Here is a 19,639-nt window from a genome sequence, read left to right on the forward strand (position 1 = left end):
CCCTATAAGCAAGACCCAGTGAGTTGAGACCATGACAATTTAAAGACTGAATTGATGTAGTCGTGAGTGTTCTAGATCAAGAGTCCATGGGCCCTTTCCTCAATTGTAAGAAACTCAAGTAGAATAAACTCAGGTACAGTACAGTATAGTATAGTAGAGCACAGCACAGTAGAGTTCAGTAGAGTAGGGTATAGTACAGTATAGTAGAGCACAGTACATAGAGTACACAAAAGCAGAGTACAATAGAGTAGAGTAGGGTACAGTACAATAGAGTACAGTAGAGCACAGTACAGTACTGTACAGTAGAGTACTGTAGTTTATTGGTTTATTAATTTATTAGGATCCCCATTAGCTACTGCACATGCAGCACTCTTTCTGGAGTCCACATAAAACATACAAATACATGACAAAAGTACTGAACTATAATAGACAAGAATAACATAACATGACATTAAATAAATACAAAATAAAATAAGAGTTATATATAGGAAAGACACCAAGAGACAACAAAAATAATATTTACAGACTTTTAATATATATACAGTGGGGAGAACAAGTATTTGATACACTGCCGATTCTGCAGGTTTTCCTACTTACAAAGCATGTAGAGGTCTGTAATTTTTATCATAGGTACACTTCAACTATGAGAGACGGAATCTAAAACAAAAATCCAGAAAATCACATTGTATGATTTTTAAGTAATTAATTTGCATTTTATTGCATGACATAAGTATTTGATACATCAGAAAAGCAGAACTTAATATTTGGTACAGAAACCTTTGTTTGCAATTACAGAGATCATACGTTTCCTGTAGTTCTTGACTAGGTTTGCACACACTGCAGCAGGGATTTTGGCCCACTCCTCCCTACAGATCTTCTCCAGATCCTTCAGGTTTCGGGGCTGTCGCTGGGCAATACGGAGTTTCAGCTCCCTCCAAAGATTTTCTATTGGGTTCAGGTCTGGAGACTGGCTAGGCCACTCCAGGACCTTGAGATGCTTCTTACGGAGCCACTCCTTAGTTGCCATGGCTGTGTGCTTCGTGTCGTTGTCATGCTGGAAGACCCAGCCACGACCCATCTTCAATGCTCTTACTGAGGGAAGGAGGTTGTTGGCCAAGATCTCGCGATACATGGCCCCATCCATCCTCCCCTCAATACGGTGCAGTCGTCCTGTCCCCTTTGCAGAAAAGCATCCCCAAAGAATGATGTTTCCACCTCCATGCTTCACGGTTGGGATGGTGTTCTTGGGGTTGTACTCATACTTCTTCTTCCTCCAAACACGGCGAGTGGAGTTAGACCAAAAAGCTCTATTTTTGTCTCATCAGACCACATGACCTTCTCCCATTCCTCCTCTGGATCATCCAGATGGTCATTGGCAAACTTCAGACAGGCCTGGACATGCACTGGCTTAAGCAGGGGGACCTTGCGTGCGCTGCAGGATTTTAATCCATGACGGCGTAGTGTGTTACTAATGGTTTTCTTTGAGACTGTGGTCCCAGCTCTCTTCAGGTCATTGACCAGGTCCTGCCGTGTAGTTCTGGGCTGATCCCTCACCTTCCTCATGATCATTGATGCCCCACGAGGTGAAATCTTGCATGGAGCCCCAGACCGAGGGTGATTGACCGTCATCTTGAACTTCTTCCATTTTCTAATAATTGCGCCAACAGTTGTTTCCTTCTCACCAAGCTGCTTGCCTATTGTCCTGTAGCCCATCCCAGCCTTGTGCAGGTCTACAATTTTATCCCTGATGTCCTTACACAGCTCTCTGGTCTTGGCCATTGTGGAGAGGTTGGAATCTGTTTGATTGAGTGTGTGGACAGGTGTCTTTTATACAGGTAACGAGTTCAAACAGGTGCAGTTAATACAGGTAATGAGTGGAGAACAGGAGGGCTTCTTAAAGAAAAACTAACACGTCTGTGAGAGCCGGAATTCTTACTGGTTGGTAGGTGATCAAATACTTATGTCATGCAATAAAATGCAAATTAATTATTTAAAAATCATACAATGTGATTTTCTGGATTTTTGTTTTAGATTCCGTCTCTCACAGTTGAAGTGTACCTATGATAAAAATGACAGACCTCTACATGCTTTGTAAGTAGGAAAACCTGCAAAATCGGCAGTGTATCAAATACTTGTTCTCCCCACTGTACATATGCATATACAGTAGAGTAGGGTACAGTACAGTACAGTAGAGCACAGTACAGCAGAATACACAGTAGGGTACAGTACAGTAGAGCAGGTGCAATCCCGTCACATGGTGACATTAAGGCATTCTACATTATTTTAATGGCATTAGAATATATCATGATGCCAGACTTTGGGGGGGGGGGGGGGGGCTGCAATTTGCACCACTTCTGGAGAATCACCTATATATGTGGCTATGCACATGTGTATTTGTATTTAATCCAATAATTCATTCAATACTGATTACTAAAGTTATATAATACCGATTTCTAATTTTGTTGAGACCAGAATAAAAGTTATTTATCTTACAATTACCTCATATAAATGTTCTAACATTTGGCAAACACTTTTACGATGCATCAAACATTTTAGTCCACCAGTGACAGGATCAATAATGGTTGAGGATTCATATGATATTATTTAGTTCTGATTGAAGTGATTACTCAACTGATATCAAGTAATAACTCAACTCATGTTAATGATAATGATGGTTTTTATTTTTTGTTAGGCCTTTTTATACATAACTGTGTCACAAAATCTTTTGCAGGACATCAAATATTTACTGTTGTTCAAGATTATTCTCTATATTTTCGCAGAAGTGTAGGCTTATTTGTATGTGAAATGCATTATTCATTTTATACTGTACTGGAAGTCTGTATTTGAATGTATATATACATGAAGAAGCCATTATAAATGTTTCTAAATATGTTTAAATGCTTTACAAATTATTGCTTAGGAATTGTACTACTTGTAATGAGTAATGAAATACTTATTTCTTAATATTTTCTTAATGCTGTGGTGTTCTAGATTCAATATGTTCTGAGTTATGCTTATTTTCTTCTTAATGGTGTTTCATTCTAAACATGATGTTGTCCTGCCTGCCTCCGTAGATAGCCACTTATGGTAGCTAAGGCCATTTGATTTTAGTGTCCAAAAGTCTAGTAGTCTGAAAACACTCTAATTGGTCAAGTCTGTAGAGAGAATTAGGTGGTATTTGATCATTGTTTGCACAAGTAATGACCTGACTTTGATTGAATAATTATTGAATATGGTAATGTCATTTTATACTAACTTATGAGAAACTACAAAAACACAGTGAACATTTAATGAATATTAGTTATTTAAATAATTTATATTCAAACAAGTCAAAGATCATTCATACACAAAGGGGTTAAAAATGTAACCATTTTAATAATTAAGCATGTATTTACAGCAAGTGCTTGAGCAGGATGGCTAAAAGTCAGTGACCCGTCTAAAGGAGCCTACAATGGCGCAGGTGGCGCACCATTCACGGTATCTTCTGTACTCTCCGGCTCTTAGGAAGTACTGTCGGCCCCGGTAGTTGGGATACTCGTAGAAGATCCAGAAGCCGTTCATGATATTACAGGAGTAGACGTGGCGGTGGTGGAAACGATCAGACACACAGGGACAGTCATCCATGAACTCCATCATGTGACCGCTGAAGTCGGCCTTCTCGTAGATTCGCATCCTATATGAACCCCGGTACTGTGGAAAAACAAGCAGAACAATCAAAATGGCAACCAGTGGATACCGAACAGAGAGTAGATGGACATTATAATGGCAAGACACCGTTAAATATTAAAAAACATTTCCTGGATAATTCCAGGAAGTTCATAAATCTAAAGCATAAACAGAGATAAATTGATAGTGATAAATGATGTTCTTATTCTTGCTCCAACTCTCTTGTTTTGAAAATAATCTTCAGGTTCCTTTCGTTGCTTCAGTAAAGCTTTCACATATCCGGTCAGAACTTACCATTGGAATCATACGGCATGATCGGATACAGCTACTGAAGCCCATCCAACGCTGATAATCAGGATATTCTCCCCTTCTCATGTAATACTGGTGACCCATGTAGTTGGGGCGCTCATAGATCATAAAACAGCCACTCTCCACCCTGATGGAGTTACAGCGGCTGAAGTAGGAATGCAGGTCTGTGCAGTCATTGCTGCACTCATAACTACGACCTTGGAAGTTCCTGTCCTCGTAAAATGTAATCTGCAAATCAAGAAAATCCAATGATAAGTTTCACTTTGGGCTGCTATGGGGGGTGGGAAAATATACTGAACACATTATAGAGCAGAGAAGAGAGTAAAACGGTCAGAGTTTACAGTTCATTAGCACAGGGGAAAGCCCTACCTTGCCCATGGTCTCCGTTGGAGAGATTCCACATGTTTTCAGAGCTTTTTATACTACCTCTTGACAAACAAAGTATTGTTATTCAAATGCTCACATAGTTATAATTCAGGGTACTGGCACATGTGTACCTTTTTGTTGTAGCACAACATTGGGTGAGAAATATGGATTTGTATTTGGGGAAAAAGGATAAATAATTACTGGTTTGGTGCTTTGACATGCATAGACAAAAGAAAAGACTAGTATGGTATCCACACATCCAATGGACAATAGGTTCAGAACAATATGGAACAGCCCTTTAGCATTAAATATGTTGCCCAAAGAGGTAGCCATTCACTCTCTCTTCTTATCTGCATTTGCAACCCATTTTATGCAAATGAGTACATTTAGAAAGATTGCATCCTGCGTGTAACACACAGACTATTTACAGTACATAATCTGTGAATATTCAATGTGTCATGGGCTACTTACTGTACATTAATCACAACCCCAAAATGATTAGGAACAGAATATTACTATAACTACATTATTACCAAACACTACCACCACCTTTACTATTACTAGTACACCTCTCCTCCCTGTATTTAAAACAATTCAAAAGTGAGTTTTAACCCATTTTTTCCACATTCTAGCAATTGTTTTCATACCATAACATAACTTACCATATCCACTGGCAAGGACAGTCCAAAACCTCTTTCTTACTGGCCCTGCTTAGCTACGCTCTTCCCATGACCATCCTTGACTAATTGCAGCTTGCATTTATACAGTAAACAAGCCATTTGTTTGTGTCATTCCTTTATCCCCAGAAATACCAATCACCTCTGTGTTTCAATTTAAGCATAAAAGTAAACAATGACACTGTGCTGGAAAGCAAAATGTAATTTCATGAACATTACATAGGTCTCTAGTCAACGGTAGTTGGCTTTGCTGTAGGCTTATGTCAATAACAGCCAAGTAATGAAGCCGGGAAGCAAAAGTTGATATAATGTAGTTTGTTTTTTATGACAGGCGATGTATAAAACTACTTATTATTTTGGCAGGCTGATGGAAAACTAACTGAAAAGCCACATTTTCGTCACAATACGTTTAAGAAACACCTTAATCACAAAGTACTTGTGACATCCAGATCAAAACGTCAAAACACATTTAATAGTCAAAAACATTGAATCGTCCATAAATGCTCATTGTTGTTCCATAGAAGGCCTGAAGGTTCTACCATGAAATTGGTGAATGTTAGAGGCTTGTACTTCACAACTATATATAAGAACTGTCTTGTAATGTGAATGGGGATGTGAAATAGGGTATAACAAATGACTGGCTTTAGTGTAAACCCAGTGGCCAAAGCTGGTTGAAATGCAGCCATTGGACTAGTTGTAATCTAGTTGTAATGTCATTTCAACCTGTTTTGCCCACTACGAAGGGTCCAGTTGTACCTCACAACCCCCAGAGACTAGAAGAGTGTCTAGTTATTGGCCATGCTTTGTTGTTGTCTATAGATAGTTCATGTGCCCATACAGAACTGCTGTATCATTCAGAGACTGGGTTCATGCACTGAACAACGAAGTAGTAACTTTTCCATCTCACTTCATGAAGCATCCCAGGACATTAGTGGTGCCTGTTGAACATAGATGATCATGTGACCTGTAAATGACTTCATGACTTTACTCTTGGAACTTTTACATGAACATTGTGAATGTTATCTGTTATCAGAATCTGTCTTGTCTTACCCCACATCTTATTGCTTTATTACTTGGCTGTTAAACACAAGATGACTTTATGTTGAGGGGGGTAAAGTAAAGTGTGTCAAGTTGTGACATGATGTGATACCACTACGAAGACTGTGGTAAGTGGAGCAGAGAGTCAGTTAGGTTTATAGGCATGTTAAGGAATTCTCAAGGCGTTTAACACACACTGACCAAGACAAAATGCAGCTTAACAAATATTGCCCTTAGAAATATTGAAATAATTGTATTTTAGAAATATTGTTGGTTATAGTACATAGCTCATTAAACTCAGCATCTAACCAGAGAATGATCCAGTATCCTTATTGTTTTCCTTTCCTTGGTTTTGTTATAACTTTATTATCAATTTTGTTATATATTTGTATATTTCTATTATTTGATAGGTGCGTTCTTGTAAACAAGCTGCATTCATATATAATGAAATATGACATATAAATAAGATCAAGACGACCTTGTAAAAATCTTATTCTTCTCGTTTAACTGTAGCAGGTACAGAGAAAGCAAAGGAAGTGATTAACAGGTATTTGAATTATGTTTTGTACAATTAGTAAACATATTTACATGATGTTCATCAATACATTTTTATGATCCGTAATAATAATTGTATATGATTTAGGCACAGTTAAAGTTTCAATTCCAGGAGGCCAATATCAATGCAACTATATGAATGTAGGATTTACAGGGGCACTCATCATTATTGATGGGATGCCTCAAATTCACTACGTTCCCCAGTCAGCACTATTGTATACAGTTAGGATCATGGTATGGATAAATTCAGCCACAATACATGTACAGCTGGCTAATCCATTATGGGGCACCAAACAGCGAGAGAGCGGATTCATGCTTTATCTGCTTAACAGGCCAAAACACACGAGGCCAAAGTAAGAGTGATAGCTGTAACAAAATGTATTTTCTCACGTATAATGTGGGGTTTGGTGATTAATCTCTACTTTTTGATATGAAAAAAATATATTCTAGTAATGATTAGGTGTTTTGATATGTAACAAGGAACATTCATGGCTGTGGTGCTGTACTGATTTGTGTAGGGTTTAGATATCTACAGCCTACTGTAGAACAAGATAAATAATATATCTCAAATGCTGTATCAAGAAGCGTATTTGGACTGCATGAAGAGGTTTATTGAAATCAACAAACTTTGCATGAATTATCAGTGAGGGTTTCTAGCAATGGGGTTGAGTTCTGAGAAGATACCAATAACCTTCTCAAAGAGAAGTGGAAGACATAAAACTGAGTTTTTTTTATTACGAATCAAAGTTTATTGTGGACTAGAGTGACAGTTGATAGTTCAAATTGGAGCTCTAGTTCAGTTGAAGTCGGTGATCCTTCTGAGGGAGCCGATCTTGGGGCTCAATCCTCCCCAGTCGTTGAACCTCCTGTACTCGCCGGGCCTCACATAGTACTGCCTTCCCTTGTAGTTGGGCTGGTCGTACATCAGCCAGTGGCCGTCCATCACGTTGCAGGAGTTGACGTCGGACATACGGAAACGGTCCTGGACGTTGGGGCAGTCGTCGCTCAGCTCGTTCATCTGGCCGCCCATGTCAGGACGATCGTACATTCTCATTCTGTACTGGCCACGGTGCTGTAACGGGATCAAACAGGTGTTACATAGTTATTAGACAGTAACTGCATAGTTATTACATAGTTACCGCATAGTTATTACATAGTTAAATACAATTACAGAATTCAAATGTATCTGGTTATGACTTTGGCTCTGCTATAAAACAAAATGTATGCCATATATTTGCATAATTCATTGATAAACTGTTACTTTCCTTCAACCCACCGTACAACATGTTGGCTCTAGATGTATTACATGTATTACTTGTATTTGTGCTACTTGTATTTGTTTTACTTGTATTTGTTTTACTTGTGTTTGTTTTACTTGTATTTGCATTACTTGTAATTCGAACCTCACTCACCATGGGGATCATACGGCAGGACCTGATGCAGTCATTGATGCCAATCATTCGCTGGTTATCTGGGTACTCGCCCCTCCTCACAAAGTACTGGTTTCCCATGTAGTTGGGGCGCTCGTAGACCATGAAACATCCGCTCTCAACTTTGATGGAGTTGCAGCGGTTGAAGTAGGAGTGCAGGTCGGCACAGTCGCTGCTGCACTCATGAGAGGGACCCTGGAAGTTCCTGTCTTCGTAAAAGATGATCTGCAACCAACCACATCACAGAACATCATTATCCCTAGATCTACAGGACTACTGTTGCTGAACTGCATGAGATCTGTCTGCTAAACTAGTAGCATTATTTTATGTATTTGTAGAAACTGTACATGTAACATTTATTAAATACTATAAAATATTACTGTGAAACTGTTCCGTTTTAATGCATACAAATCTGAAAAGTTGTAAAACCATGGCCTTCTTCCTTACCTTTCCCATAGTCATGTTGGCGGTGGATGGGGGTGACGGCTCAATGCTCAATGTCCCTCAATCCAGCACTGTCTTTTATTTTTTTAAATCCCACACACAGGGCAGCTGTGTGATTGCACAGCACAAAGTATTGTCATTCAAATATATCCCTCAGTCATAGTGTGTCAATGGTGGAGGTGTGTGAAAGAAATCTGTTTATGTATAGATGGGCGTGCGTAACCAGTTATTGTTCTCTCCCCCATGTTCATCACAATTCTCAGAAAACACTACTGTATACCAGACTGATACAGTACACTGCACAGCATCAGCAAAAATCTATCAACACTATATTCATTATACAGTGGTAGCCAGCTACATGTTAGAGTGCCAATACACGGCCATGAAATGAAAAACTAGTAGTATTTCTTTGAACTTTTTAAGAATCCACTTAGCCTAGTTTATTCATATAATTCAATCTTTGTCAAATAAATACATGGTAATTATCCATTTACAGTAGCATATGTGTTGTATACTGCATCTAATCAGAGCGATGAACAAGGCCCACATAAGACATAGATCTACCTTTACCAACATGGTCTTACCTGTCCTTGATATTGAGAAGCCATGCATGGACACCTTTGCTTTATAATTCACTGTTTCATAAAGTCAAGGTTACAATGCACAGGGGCTGCAAATGAAAATAAGCTGGTGAACCAATTGTTTTGCATGGTCCCTGACAAATATATCAGTAAGATAAATAGCCAATCAATAGAACGATCAGAATATGCATCTCTATAATAAACTCATATCTGGCAGATATTTTAATTGTGTGATATGCCATCTGGTAATTGTGGTGGGATTATTGAACAGTTAATTACTAGAATATCAGAGTTCCATGTTTCCATTTGTTTATTGTAACACTGAGTCATTGGTCAAGAACAGAGCCAGAGACTTGCTACCATTTGCAGACTGAATGTGATCAAATGATATAGTCAGTGATCATCATTGATAAGTATTGGTCCATCATATACAAGTGTCAATATTACATCAAAGTGAAAATATTCAAAAAAATGAAGAACCTGATCAGCTGAACATGCCATAACAATACAGTATTTTAAAATTGTGAAGTGTGGTCCTCTTTGTTTTTGTCAGAAGATATTCCAATTTAAAAGTATAATTTTTGCCCATAGGCTTTGTAATCAGTTGTCTCTCCTTGGAACTTCTTTATCCCATCATGTCGTTGATGTTTGTTCGACATCTTCTCTGATTTCATTTTCACCTTCTCTATACTTTTATGTTTGTGTTTTATACCAATAACAGGAAATTAGATTATCCATTAACGTGCAGCGAGGGTGGGGTATACAATCTCTTGACTTGAGTGATTGAGTTATTGTCCCACCATGAGTCCTAGCTATCTGCAGAGATGCTAGCCACAACGTCCAATTCATTGATAGGAGGGTATGTTTAGTAGTCCATGATTCGTCGAATAGAACCCACTCTGGCACTCCTGCCGCCCCATTCGCTGAATCTCCTGTAATACCCAGGCTTTATAAGGTACATCCTTCCCCTGTAGTTTGGGTGCTCGTAGAACAGCCAGTTTCCTCCTTTCACATTGCAAGAGAAAATGTCATTGATGTGGAAACGATCCATGACGCTGGGACAGTCATCCATCAGATCCATTATCTGGCCACCATACTCTATTCTCTCAAAGAGACGCATGTTGTAGGATCCAGGCACCTGCTATTGATTTGAGAAGGTGAAAAAAACATTATAATTGTGCCATCTTAGAACATCTATCTTTATCTGATAATCAGAGGAGCATTACAAATCATTATGGTTACACACCCCCACCCCTACACACACACACACCTGCACCAACTTGTTACAAATGTATTACGTGACTTTTAATCACAAGATTAAAACCCTTCAAGAATTTAGCAATGATATCTCAGGAGCATGTTTATGTAGAATTCCACACTTTATCATTTGCATAATTTATGCCCCAAATTAGAATGCTCCAAGTTTACTTTTTGAGAGTGAAATATATATAGATTCCACTATATATACATCTGAACATACTTTAATAGCGAATGTACTATTTGTACTATGTGAAAGTGAAATAAACATAGAATACAAGTAAATGTTTAGCTTTTATTTCAGGAAACGGTTAACTGGAGCAATATACTGTATATTCATGAACTTTTGATAAACTGTTTATGAATACACATTTATTAACTTAATTTTTGTAATGGCAGTCATACAAACAGAGAGCTCACCGAGGAGAGGATGTGGCATGAGTTGATGTTGTCATTTGTGCCCATCCAACGATTGTAGTCAGGATACTCTCCTCGACACAGGTAGTACTGGTGGCCAGTGTAGTTGGGCTTCTCATAGATCATGAAGCATCCACATGTCACCTTGATGGAGTTACACCGGCTGAGAAGGCCGAGCATGTCTGTGCAGTCACCATTGCATTCAAAGTGACGGCCACCATAGTCCTTGTCTTCGTAGAAGATGATCTGGGCATAAAGTTTATATCATGTTGTTAATATTCATAAAGACAGAACATTGAAGATTGATCAAGGATTAATACAAAGATTAATTGATCAAGGATAAGCTTAATCCTTTCGATTCTAATCAATGGTGGTACAAGAATACCAGAACACAAAAACACCCACATGAATTCAATGGGAATGCCTGATTGATATTGATATTGCCATCAACACCCTTTTTACTATTCCCTCATAGCTGTTTCGAAGGTTTACCTTCCCCATGGTAGCTGGGCTTGTTGTGCCTTGTCGGTGTGGTCTGCCCAGCCCTTTGAAGACTCCACCTGTCACATATATAGTGAACATGAATTGCAGACTCTGCATGTGCCATTCATATTGTAATACCCAGTGGTCTTTTGCACATAGTGCCATTGTGTCGTCCTGAAGAGGTCAAAGGGGAGGAGAAAAGGTTGGGAACACGTTTTCCCAAATGGACAGGTTATGGTAGCATTTGGCTATAACCAAGAGATCATGTAGCTTTATTTTGTATGTACTCAAATATGGCAATGCATGACAAGGTATCCATTGGTTGGTTTGGTAATCGTAGCTCCTGCAGTGTTTCTTTCTTTTAGATTTCGTGCCAGCCATTAGTTATAATTATTTTAAGTTATTCACTCTTTATGAAATATACATTTCTCTATTAAATATATTATGTTAATCAATGCATTTTTGTGAATATTTCATGAATACACATTTTGTAATCACAACCATTACACTAAGTAAACCCGGGGTATAGACACCTCTTTGTCAAAATGTTTTAATGATAGACTAGAGAGGTTAATCCTATAGTAAATATCCCATACATCTTACCATGATATAACGAGACAATAATACAATAAGTGGGATTCACACAAGAAAAGATTTGTCTGTTTTGTCTTTTTCACCTTTTTTTATGTTTCTGCTTTTCTTCCAATTGAAATGTGATGTGCTTTCCAATGTCTCCACTCTACATAACTATACTTTCATGAATGGCTTGAACTGAACTATTTGGGATGGGTGGAATCTATCACACATATTTTTTTCAGTATATAGTATATGACAGTATAGTTTTTTTTCTGATTATAGAATATGACAGTATAGATTTTTTCAGTATATAGTATTTGACAGTATAGATTTTTTCAGTATATAGTATATGACAGTATAGGTTTTTTTCAGGATATAGTATTTTGTCACGATTCTCTAAAGTAGAACCCAGAAGCAGACCAGGACAAGGAGAGTAAGACGAAGGTGAGTATTTATTTACAAGTGTAAATGTAGTGATAGAAAAATCCAAGTAGCGGAGCGGGCAGCGGAGGTGAGTTCATGGAATTGAGTAAGCAGATCCAAGGAAGTAACTGAAGTCACCGACGACCAGGTAGGGATGGGATGAGTGTTCCGGGTGAATGACTGTAGACAGAAAAAAACGGAGGTAAGTTCAAGGCAAGCAAGACGTACAAAACAACAAAACAAACTCTATCAAACTGGAGGGTGATACGCTGGCACAACATACTGTTCATGGCTAACGATCCGGCAGGGAATGGATGTCAGGTCAGAGCTTATGAAGTGGAGGGGTGATGATCAGGACCAGGTGTGCAGATAGCTGATGGGATACAGGTGCGGGTAATCAGAGATCTCCCAACTAGCTACGTCGCCCGGCAACCAGACAGGGTGCGTTCCAGGACACCGGAAAAACACTCCAGGACAGAACACAGGCAAAAACAGACTCAGGAAGCGGGATTCGTGACAGTATTTGACAGTTTAGATTTTTTTCAGTATATAGTATATGACAGAATAGATTTTTTTCAGTATATAGTATATGACAGTATAGATTTTTTTCAGTATATAGTATATGACAGTATAGGTTATTTCAGTATATAGTATATGACAGTATATGTCACGTTCCTGACCTGTTTTCCTTGTTTTTGTATGTGTTTAGTTGGTCAGGGCGTGAGTTGGGGTGGGCATTCTATGTTATGTGTTTCTATGTTGGGTTAAATGTGTTGCCTGATATGGTTCTCAATTAGAGGCAGGTGTTTGACGTTTCCTCTGATTGAGAACCATATTAAGGTAGGCTGTTCTCACTGTTTGTTTGTGGGTGATTGTGTCTGTGTCTGTGTCTGTGTCTGTGTCTGTGTCTGTGTCTGTGTCTGTGTCTGTGTCTGTGTCTGTGTCTGTGTCTGTGTCTGTGTCTGTGTCTGTGTCTGTGTCTGTGTCTGTGTCTGTGGCACCACACGGGACTGTTTCGTGTTCGTTTGGTTAGTCTGTTCCTGTTCCTGCGTTCTTCGTGTTTTATTGTAAGTTCTCATGTTCAGGTCTGTCTACGTCGTTTTGTAGTTATTCAAGTGTATTTCGTGTCAGTGTTCGTCTTGTTTAATAAATTCATTATGTATTCAACCGCTGCGTTTTGGTCCGATCCCTACACGGAGGAGAGAAACCGTTACAGTATAGGTTTTTTCAGTATAGGTAATCTAAAAAATAAAAAAAAGTATTTGTATGTATGTTATTATCTGTACTTGGTATTATTTTGCCACCCTCAGTATAGAAATAGGACTACAGTGGGAGATCCTATTTTAAATGCAGTTACAAAAATCGCAAATTGTCTGTCTATGTAGCTTGGCACTTAAAACATATTATTTAATGTTGTATTTTCTTAAATTAAATGTAATTATTAAATATTTTATACATTAAATATGAAGATTAAAGAATGATATTGAAATACAAGTGATGTATGTTTACAAATGCATGTCTCAAAATATAAACTTGATGTGAGTGACATTCGTATGTTATTTGAAAAGTATTTAAATGATTGTTTCAGTTATATAGGATAGTATGCTTTCAATCAAATCCTTCACCCGATCCTTACTATCTATATATACCTCTGATTTCTTTGTTCGATTCAGTTATTTGTAAGAAATTGTTCTTATACGTACTATTCTTCAACATATGTTCTCCAGTAGCATGACAACTCGCTACTAGGTAGTATGTAATCAGACATATGAGATAGACGAGATAGTTCTGGCCCTTCAAATATTTAGCTCTATAGGCTTCACATATCTGCACCCTTGGTCTCCAGTGGAAGCAGGGAGGTCCTGACGTCTATGAGGCCCAGTAGAGATAGCCACATAGTACCTTGTTACATTAGAAAGGGCTTTTTGAATGCATTTACCTGTGAATGTGTAACTGCGCAGCAGCCATAAATGCACAATATCGAGTATAGTATGGTAATTCCATTAAGGAGGATAAACTTTTCAGTTGAATGGCCTTTGTGTTTTTAAGCCATCTCAGAGTATAATTTTCTCATAAATCACTGGCCTTTAGACCGCTTTGAGCACTGAAACTTGTTTGCTTGGTTAACACTAAACAGTAATGAGGGTAGAGCATGAATGATCAAGTACAGTATAATAGAGATCACGCTTTGACTCCTGTTTGATCAATACCAATACTGCAATAGCTTTATTGATCCCTCTAAGCAGAGCGAGGATGTCGGGTATCGTGGTGCCACCCCTGCTGCTAACATCCACACTGGAGAGCAGGCCTGCAATGCTCAGAGAGCAAGAACAAAACTGAAAACACTTGAGCACTGACACCATTTTATTCAGTGTGTGAAACAAGGCATAAAGTAGACATTTTACAAGGACCCTTCCTTCTTTAGAGGTCCATAATGCGCCTGATTGAGCCGATCTTGGAGCTCATGCCTCCCCAGTCGTTGTATCTACGGTACTGGCCGGGCCTCAGGTAGTAGTGGCGTCCTCTATAGTTGGCCTGGTCGTACATCAGCCAGTGGCCGTCCATCACGTTGCAGGAGTTGAAGTCGGACATACGGAAACGGTCCATACAGTTGGGGCAGTCGTCATCCAGCTCCATCATCTGGCCTCCCATGTCAGAGCGGTCGTACAGCCTCATCCTGAAGTTACCACGGTGCTGGAGGGGACAGAAAAGAAAACAGGGTTATATTCCATAATCATCTGTGTTCTAAATATAACTTTTCTTTATTGTTAATTAACACGTCAATACAAAAACGACTATTTAGATGCTCACAGAAAGGCTAGCAATCTAACTGATTTAAGGAATTGAAGATTGATTATGTAATTGTTTGATGATTAACCACTAAGGGTAACATGATACACCCCCCATAGATGGTTTGGTGATATACTATGATCAAAACCTAGATTATTGAGAAATAATGGTATGGGACAGTTCCCTTACCATGGGGATCATGCGGCAGGACTTGACACACTCGTTCATTCCCATCATGCGCATGTAGTCGGAGTACTCTCCCTTCCTCAGGAAATGCTGGTGTCCCATGAAGTTGGGGCGCTCGTAGATCATGAACATACCGCTCACCACCCTGATGGATTGGCAGCGGTTGAACATGGAGTGAAGATCAGCGCAGTCACTCATGCACTCATGGTGACGGCCACCAAAGTTCTTGTCCTCGTAGAAGATGATCTGATGGAAGAACAAGGATCATTTTTGAAGTAGCGTTAATAAGAAAATCTATGGAAAAACAACAAAGTAAAGATGTGATATGGGCAGCCTACAGATATACTGTATGATGAAATGAGTCTAAATAACAACATATGTGTGCTTGTATATTTAGTTTCTGCAAATGTAAAATGGCCTAAAATACAAACCTTTCCCATCATATTTGCGTCTGGTTGGTGAGCTGCTCGTTCTGCTTGCTGTGCTGGTGGCCAATGAGGTAGTTATCTTTATATACATTCCACTAGGAGGAAAGGTAACACTGCATGTGTTGTTATTCAAATCAGTCATGTCAGCACAAACACAACATACAGGAGTTTTGCTACTCTTGTCCAACCATGGTGATGGCTGTGTTCACATCCTAGCGTCCAGAAAAAGCCACACACATCATTGACAGGCAGGCACTGGAAAGATCAATGAGCTGATGCCAGTCAGAGAAAGTATCACAATTGCTAAACCAGACTCAAGTTAGCAAGCAATTTAATGAAATTAAGTAATTTGCCGTCATATTTAATTTGATATTGTGTACTCAAATCATCACAAATGTATGCATTTCAATCACTTGAGGTTGATGGACTAAGTGTTGATATGTATTATAGCTATACTTTGTTGGTATAGTCAAAATACTTCATAACGATCTTATAAAACTATTTGATCTGTGATTGTGCATGTTTAGTTGGATGGTATGTTGATTGATAGATCTGATAGCCATTTACTGTATATGATGAGTATACAGCTCTCTTTACAGGAAGATACCAAACACGTGTTGCTATGATATGTGTTACATATACATAGTAAGATCCTTTCAAAACAATAAAAACTCACACGAAATTCCATGCTTTTGTGTGTGGCCCATTTTTCCAATTGGGAGCTTTGCCAACGTGGTATGTTTTTAACAGTGTAATCCTGTGTTGCCCTGTGTGGCACTATCTATGGCATAGAAACCTGGGTGAACACATCTATAGGAGAGAGGCAGCCAATAGCACCCAGACCTCGCCCGCCCGCCATCCATCCATCCATCCACCCTTCTCTCTAAAGCTGTGCGGGAAGAGTGCTATGTCACTGTCTTCAGAGGAGTATGCAGACTTGATATCAGAATGGGCTTTATTCTATTGTACATGTCAGATTTGCATATTTTGTATATGCCATTAGCAAATCAATTGTTTTCCTCTTACTTTGATCTGAGAGAGAGCACACAACTTAAGGCTATAGCATACTCCTGAACCAATGATTCAAATATACACTAGATCACAAATAGGGGCGCTGTGTTGAAACCACAGTGCCTCCATCTTGGCACTCCCCCAACGCTGTAAGTACACGATTTCCATATAAACTGCGTCCATATCAAACTGGTTCCCTTACTACTGGCCTATCACCAAACTGCATTTACAGTATGTGTTGCAGTGAATTGGTTTCAACTTCACCCAAACTGTTTAGGTAGCCTATTGAAAAAAGTATCACAAGAAACATTCACAATAGATTAATTTATTCAGACTCATTCAGAGTTACCTTTGTAACTTATTAATGACCAAAGATCTATTTCAAATTCATAAAATATTTCGACACAGTCCTGTGTGTTAGAATAGGCATACTCTTCTATTGACAAGCCAGTGCCACCTAGAGACGAGCTGCGTTTAGGGAGGCAGAGAAGGTGTTCTTATCTAAAACTCTGTGATCCTACGGAAGGAGCCAGTGGTGGCGCATGTGGCGCCCCAGTCACTAAACTTCCTGTACTCTCCAGGCCTCATGAAGTACTGGCGGCCGCGGTAGTTGGGGTGTTCGTAGAGGGTCCAGTAGCCCTCCAGAACATTACAGGAGTAGACGTCACGGCTGCGGAAGCGTTCCTGGACAGACTCACAGTCCTCAGCGAACTCCATCGTCTGGCCCTGGAAGTTGGGGCGTTCATAGATGCGCATGCGGTATGGGCCTCCGCTAGTCTGCAGGAAGGGAGATAGGAATCAGGGTGTTCAGGACATTCTAGATTCTTGCTGTATTGTGATACTGTGTTGCTCCATGTCATTCAATATAATAACCGTCATGTCCTACCAAGGAGATTCACCCACTCAATCAGGTTCTCATCACAGAACCTAGGAATTTGCTGTTTTTTTGTAAAGAAGAAACCCAAATGTGTTGCATTATCAACCTGCCCTCAGAATGGATTTGAACATTCATAACCGCACATCAATCAGAAGGTAAACCCATTCACTCCATAGGTAAAATATTCTACATTCAAAACTTTGTCATCGTTTGATTGATGTCTGAAGTATTCCTGAATGGAGTAGCAGCCTGGCAGGGTATCCAGGTAACACGGCAACACCTCAAAGACAATTAGGTTGCTCACATAGGAGAAGGTACGGCAGGAGCGGATGCTGTCATTGTATCCCATCCAGTGCTGGTACTCTGGGTACTCCCCTCTGGTCAGCACGTACTGATAGCCTGTGTAGTTGGGACGCTCGTACAGCACCCAGCAGCCGCTATCTACCTTGATGGAGTTACAGCGGCTGAAATGGGGGTGCATGTCAGCGCAGTCTGCATCGCACTCATAAGAGCGCCCCTGGAAGTTGCTGTCCTCGTAGAAAGTTATCTGTAGTCAAAATGGGAGGCAGGAGAGCACACAACTTAAGACCGTAGTATACACCTGAACCAATTGTTTATATATTCACTAGATGACTGATAGGGGACGCTGTGTTGAAGCCACAGTGCCTCCATCTTGGCACTCCCCCACCATTGTAAAAAATCTATGGAAGCTATAGAATGCATTTATTGTCTACATTTGTTTTTGCCACAATTATTCCATTACAGACACCTTAATGCATAATTTGAAATTATATTATGTGAGCTAAACATAAAAATAAAAGTATATTTTTTTTAGATTACTAATGTTACTGTCCACACTACAACAAAAAATACTTAAATACGTGTAATTTTGTCCTTGAAACATTTAATTGAAATACTGTGGAATTCCATTCATTCCTATGGTGGACTGCTCTCCTGGGGAGTGCCAATATGGTCAACAGGTGGCTTCAAACCCTCTCATTGGCCAATATGTAGAATCAGCAATCCAGGGTTTATATACTTCATGGTCCTGAACCCCACAATGGACTCAACTGTCATATGTTGTTAAATGCATGCATATGATTTGTGTCATTTAAACTGTCTAATCAACATCACCAATTTCAACACAATGCCAATGTTTCCTCATGTAATCAAAGTCTAGGTAATGACAATAAATGTGTGGCCTTACTGTCCTGTTCAGAGACAGTTAGACCCAGGGGCGCCATGCCGTAAATCCTGAGAATTTTGAATGAATGATTCATTATATGTAAAAAAAAATATATATATATATATATCACGTCTATTTTTATGCATATCTAAGCATACCTCTTGAGCTGTCTGCATCGTCCTGACTGGTGGTTATTTTGTTTAAAGAAACTAAATATTCTTCTCTGCTCAAATCTGGGTAAAAGATTGAAAGTAATGTGAGTATTATTTAGTACATTTAGTTATTGGTTGCTTTTCTAAAGTATACCAACCTTGCCAGCAGGCATACCAGCTAAGATAGTTAATCAACCTAGCTACTCTAACTTGATTGATAGCCTGAAATGATTTCAGGGGTAGCTAGTTGTGAGGTTGGGAACCTATCTGGGCAAGCTAAAGCCAACTTGATACAATTGCTATGTGGCTAGTAGTAGCCTATTACAGAGAAAGAACTAGCAAACAAATAAAGTGCAGGCCTAATTGTTTTTAGCAGGACAAATCTGAGGGTGCACGTGCCCCCTATGGGCATGACGCCTTACTTTGACCTAATGTAGTTCTGCTATGATGCATGTTTAGGCTGTGGGTTAAGTTGCAATCGGTTAGCAGAGGACTGGGAGGAAGTCTACACTGGTTCGGCTCACTATCTTACAATGCAATATAGAGACAGATAGTGAAAGTGTCCCCTCCTCCCAAGGTCTTACCTTACTCATCCTGGTAAATCTCCCTGGAGCCCGTTCTCTACAGGAGTGATGGTCTGGCTCACCAGGCCCAGGGACCACTATATAAACCTCAATCGACAGATAGGCTGATCCCACTTTATTTGTTATTTTAATGACCAGGGATTTGGTGGCCTGGCTGCGCTGCCAAAAGTCTTGATCCTGGGCATACAGTAGATTTAAAAGCC

At 39.4% G+C, this 19,639-nt stretch overlaps 5 protein-coding genes across 5 annotated transcripts; all 5 read right to left on the reverse strand.

Annotated features, from left to right (window-relative positions):
• Positions 1-3,355: 3,355 nt before the first annotated feature.
• Positions 3,356-4,353, reverse strand: LOC139546721 (gamma-crystallin M2-like). The gene is made up of 3 exons (XM_071355440.1): positions 4,345-4,353; positions 3,961-4,203; positions 3,356-3,690 (listed from the first exon to the last, which is right to left on the reverse strand). Exons 1-3 carry the CDS (start codon positions 4,351-4,353, stop codon positions 3,418-3,420), a joined length of 525 nt encoding a protein of 174 aa, XP_071211541.1. The 3' UTR covers positions 3,356-3,417.
• A 2,973-nt stretch (positions 4,354-7,326) lies between these two features.
• LOC139546715 (gamma-crystallin M2-like) lies at positions 7,327-8,642 on the reverse strand. The gene is made up of 3 exons (XM_071355431.1): positions 8,489-8,642; positions 8,024-8,266; positions 7,327-7,683 (listed from the first exon to the last, which is right to left on the reverse strand). Exons 1-3 carry the CDS (start codon positions 8,501-8,503, stop codon positions 7,408-7,410), a joined length of 534 nt encoding a protein of 177 aa, XP_071211532.1. The 5' UTR covers positions 8,504-8,642; the 3' UTR covers positions 7,327-7,407.
• Positions 8,643-9,358: 716 nt separating this feature from the next.
• On the reverse strand, positions 9,359-11,314 carry LOC139546719 (gamma-crystallin M2-like). The gene is made up of 3 exons (XM_071355436.1): positions 11,233-11,314; positions 10,744-10,986; positions 9,359-10,204 (listed from the first exon to the last, which is right to left on the reverse strand). The coding sequence occupies exons 1-3, from the start codon at positions 11,239-11,241 to the stop codon at positions 9,932-9,934; spliced, it is 525 nt and encodes a 174-aa protein (XP_071211537.1). The 5' UTR covers positions 11,242-11,314; the 3' UTR covers positions 9,359-9,931.
• A 3,254-nt stretch (positions 11,315-14,568) lies between these two features.
• LOC139546718 (gamma-crystallin S-1-like) lies at positions 14,569-15,691 on the reverse strand. The gene is made up of 3 exons (XM_071355435.1): positions 15,630-15,691; positions 15,202-15,444; positions 14,569-14,916 (listed from the first exon to the last, which is right to left on the reverse strand). Exons 1-3 carry the CDS (start codon positions 15,639-15,641, stop codon positions 14,644-14,646), a joined length of 528 nt encoding a protein of 175 aa, XP_071211536.1. The 5' UTR covers positions 15,642-15,691; the 3' UTR covers positions 14,569-14,643.
• A 1,298-nt stretch (positions 15,692-16,989) lies between these two features.
• LOC139546723 (gamma-crystallin M2-like) lies at positions 16,990-18,746 on the reverse strand. Its single transcript, XM_071355441.1, has 2 exons — positions 17,819-18,746; positions 16,990-17,414 (listed from the first exon to the last, which is right to left on the reverse strand). Exons 1-2 carry the CDS (start codon positions 17,993-17,995, stop codon positions 17,139-17,141), a joined length of 453 nt encoding a protein of 150 aa, XP_071211542.1. The 5' UTR covers positions 17,996-18,746; the 3' UTR covers positions 16,990-17,138.
• Between the last annotated feature and the right edge of the window lie 893 nt (positions 18,747-19,639).

Source organism: Salvelinus alpinus, chromosome 20 (genome assembly GCF_045679555.1).
Source record: "Salvelinus alpinus chromosome 20, SLU_Salpinus.1, whole genome shotgun sequence".
Lineage (NCBI taxonomy): Eukaryota > Metazoa > Chordata > Actinopteri > Salmoniformes > Salmonidae > Salvelinus > Salvelinus alpinus.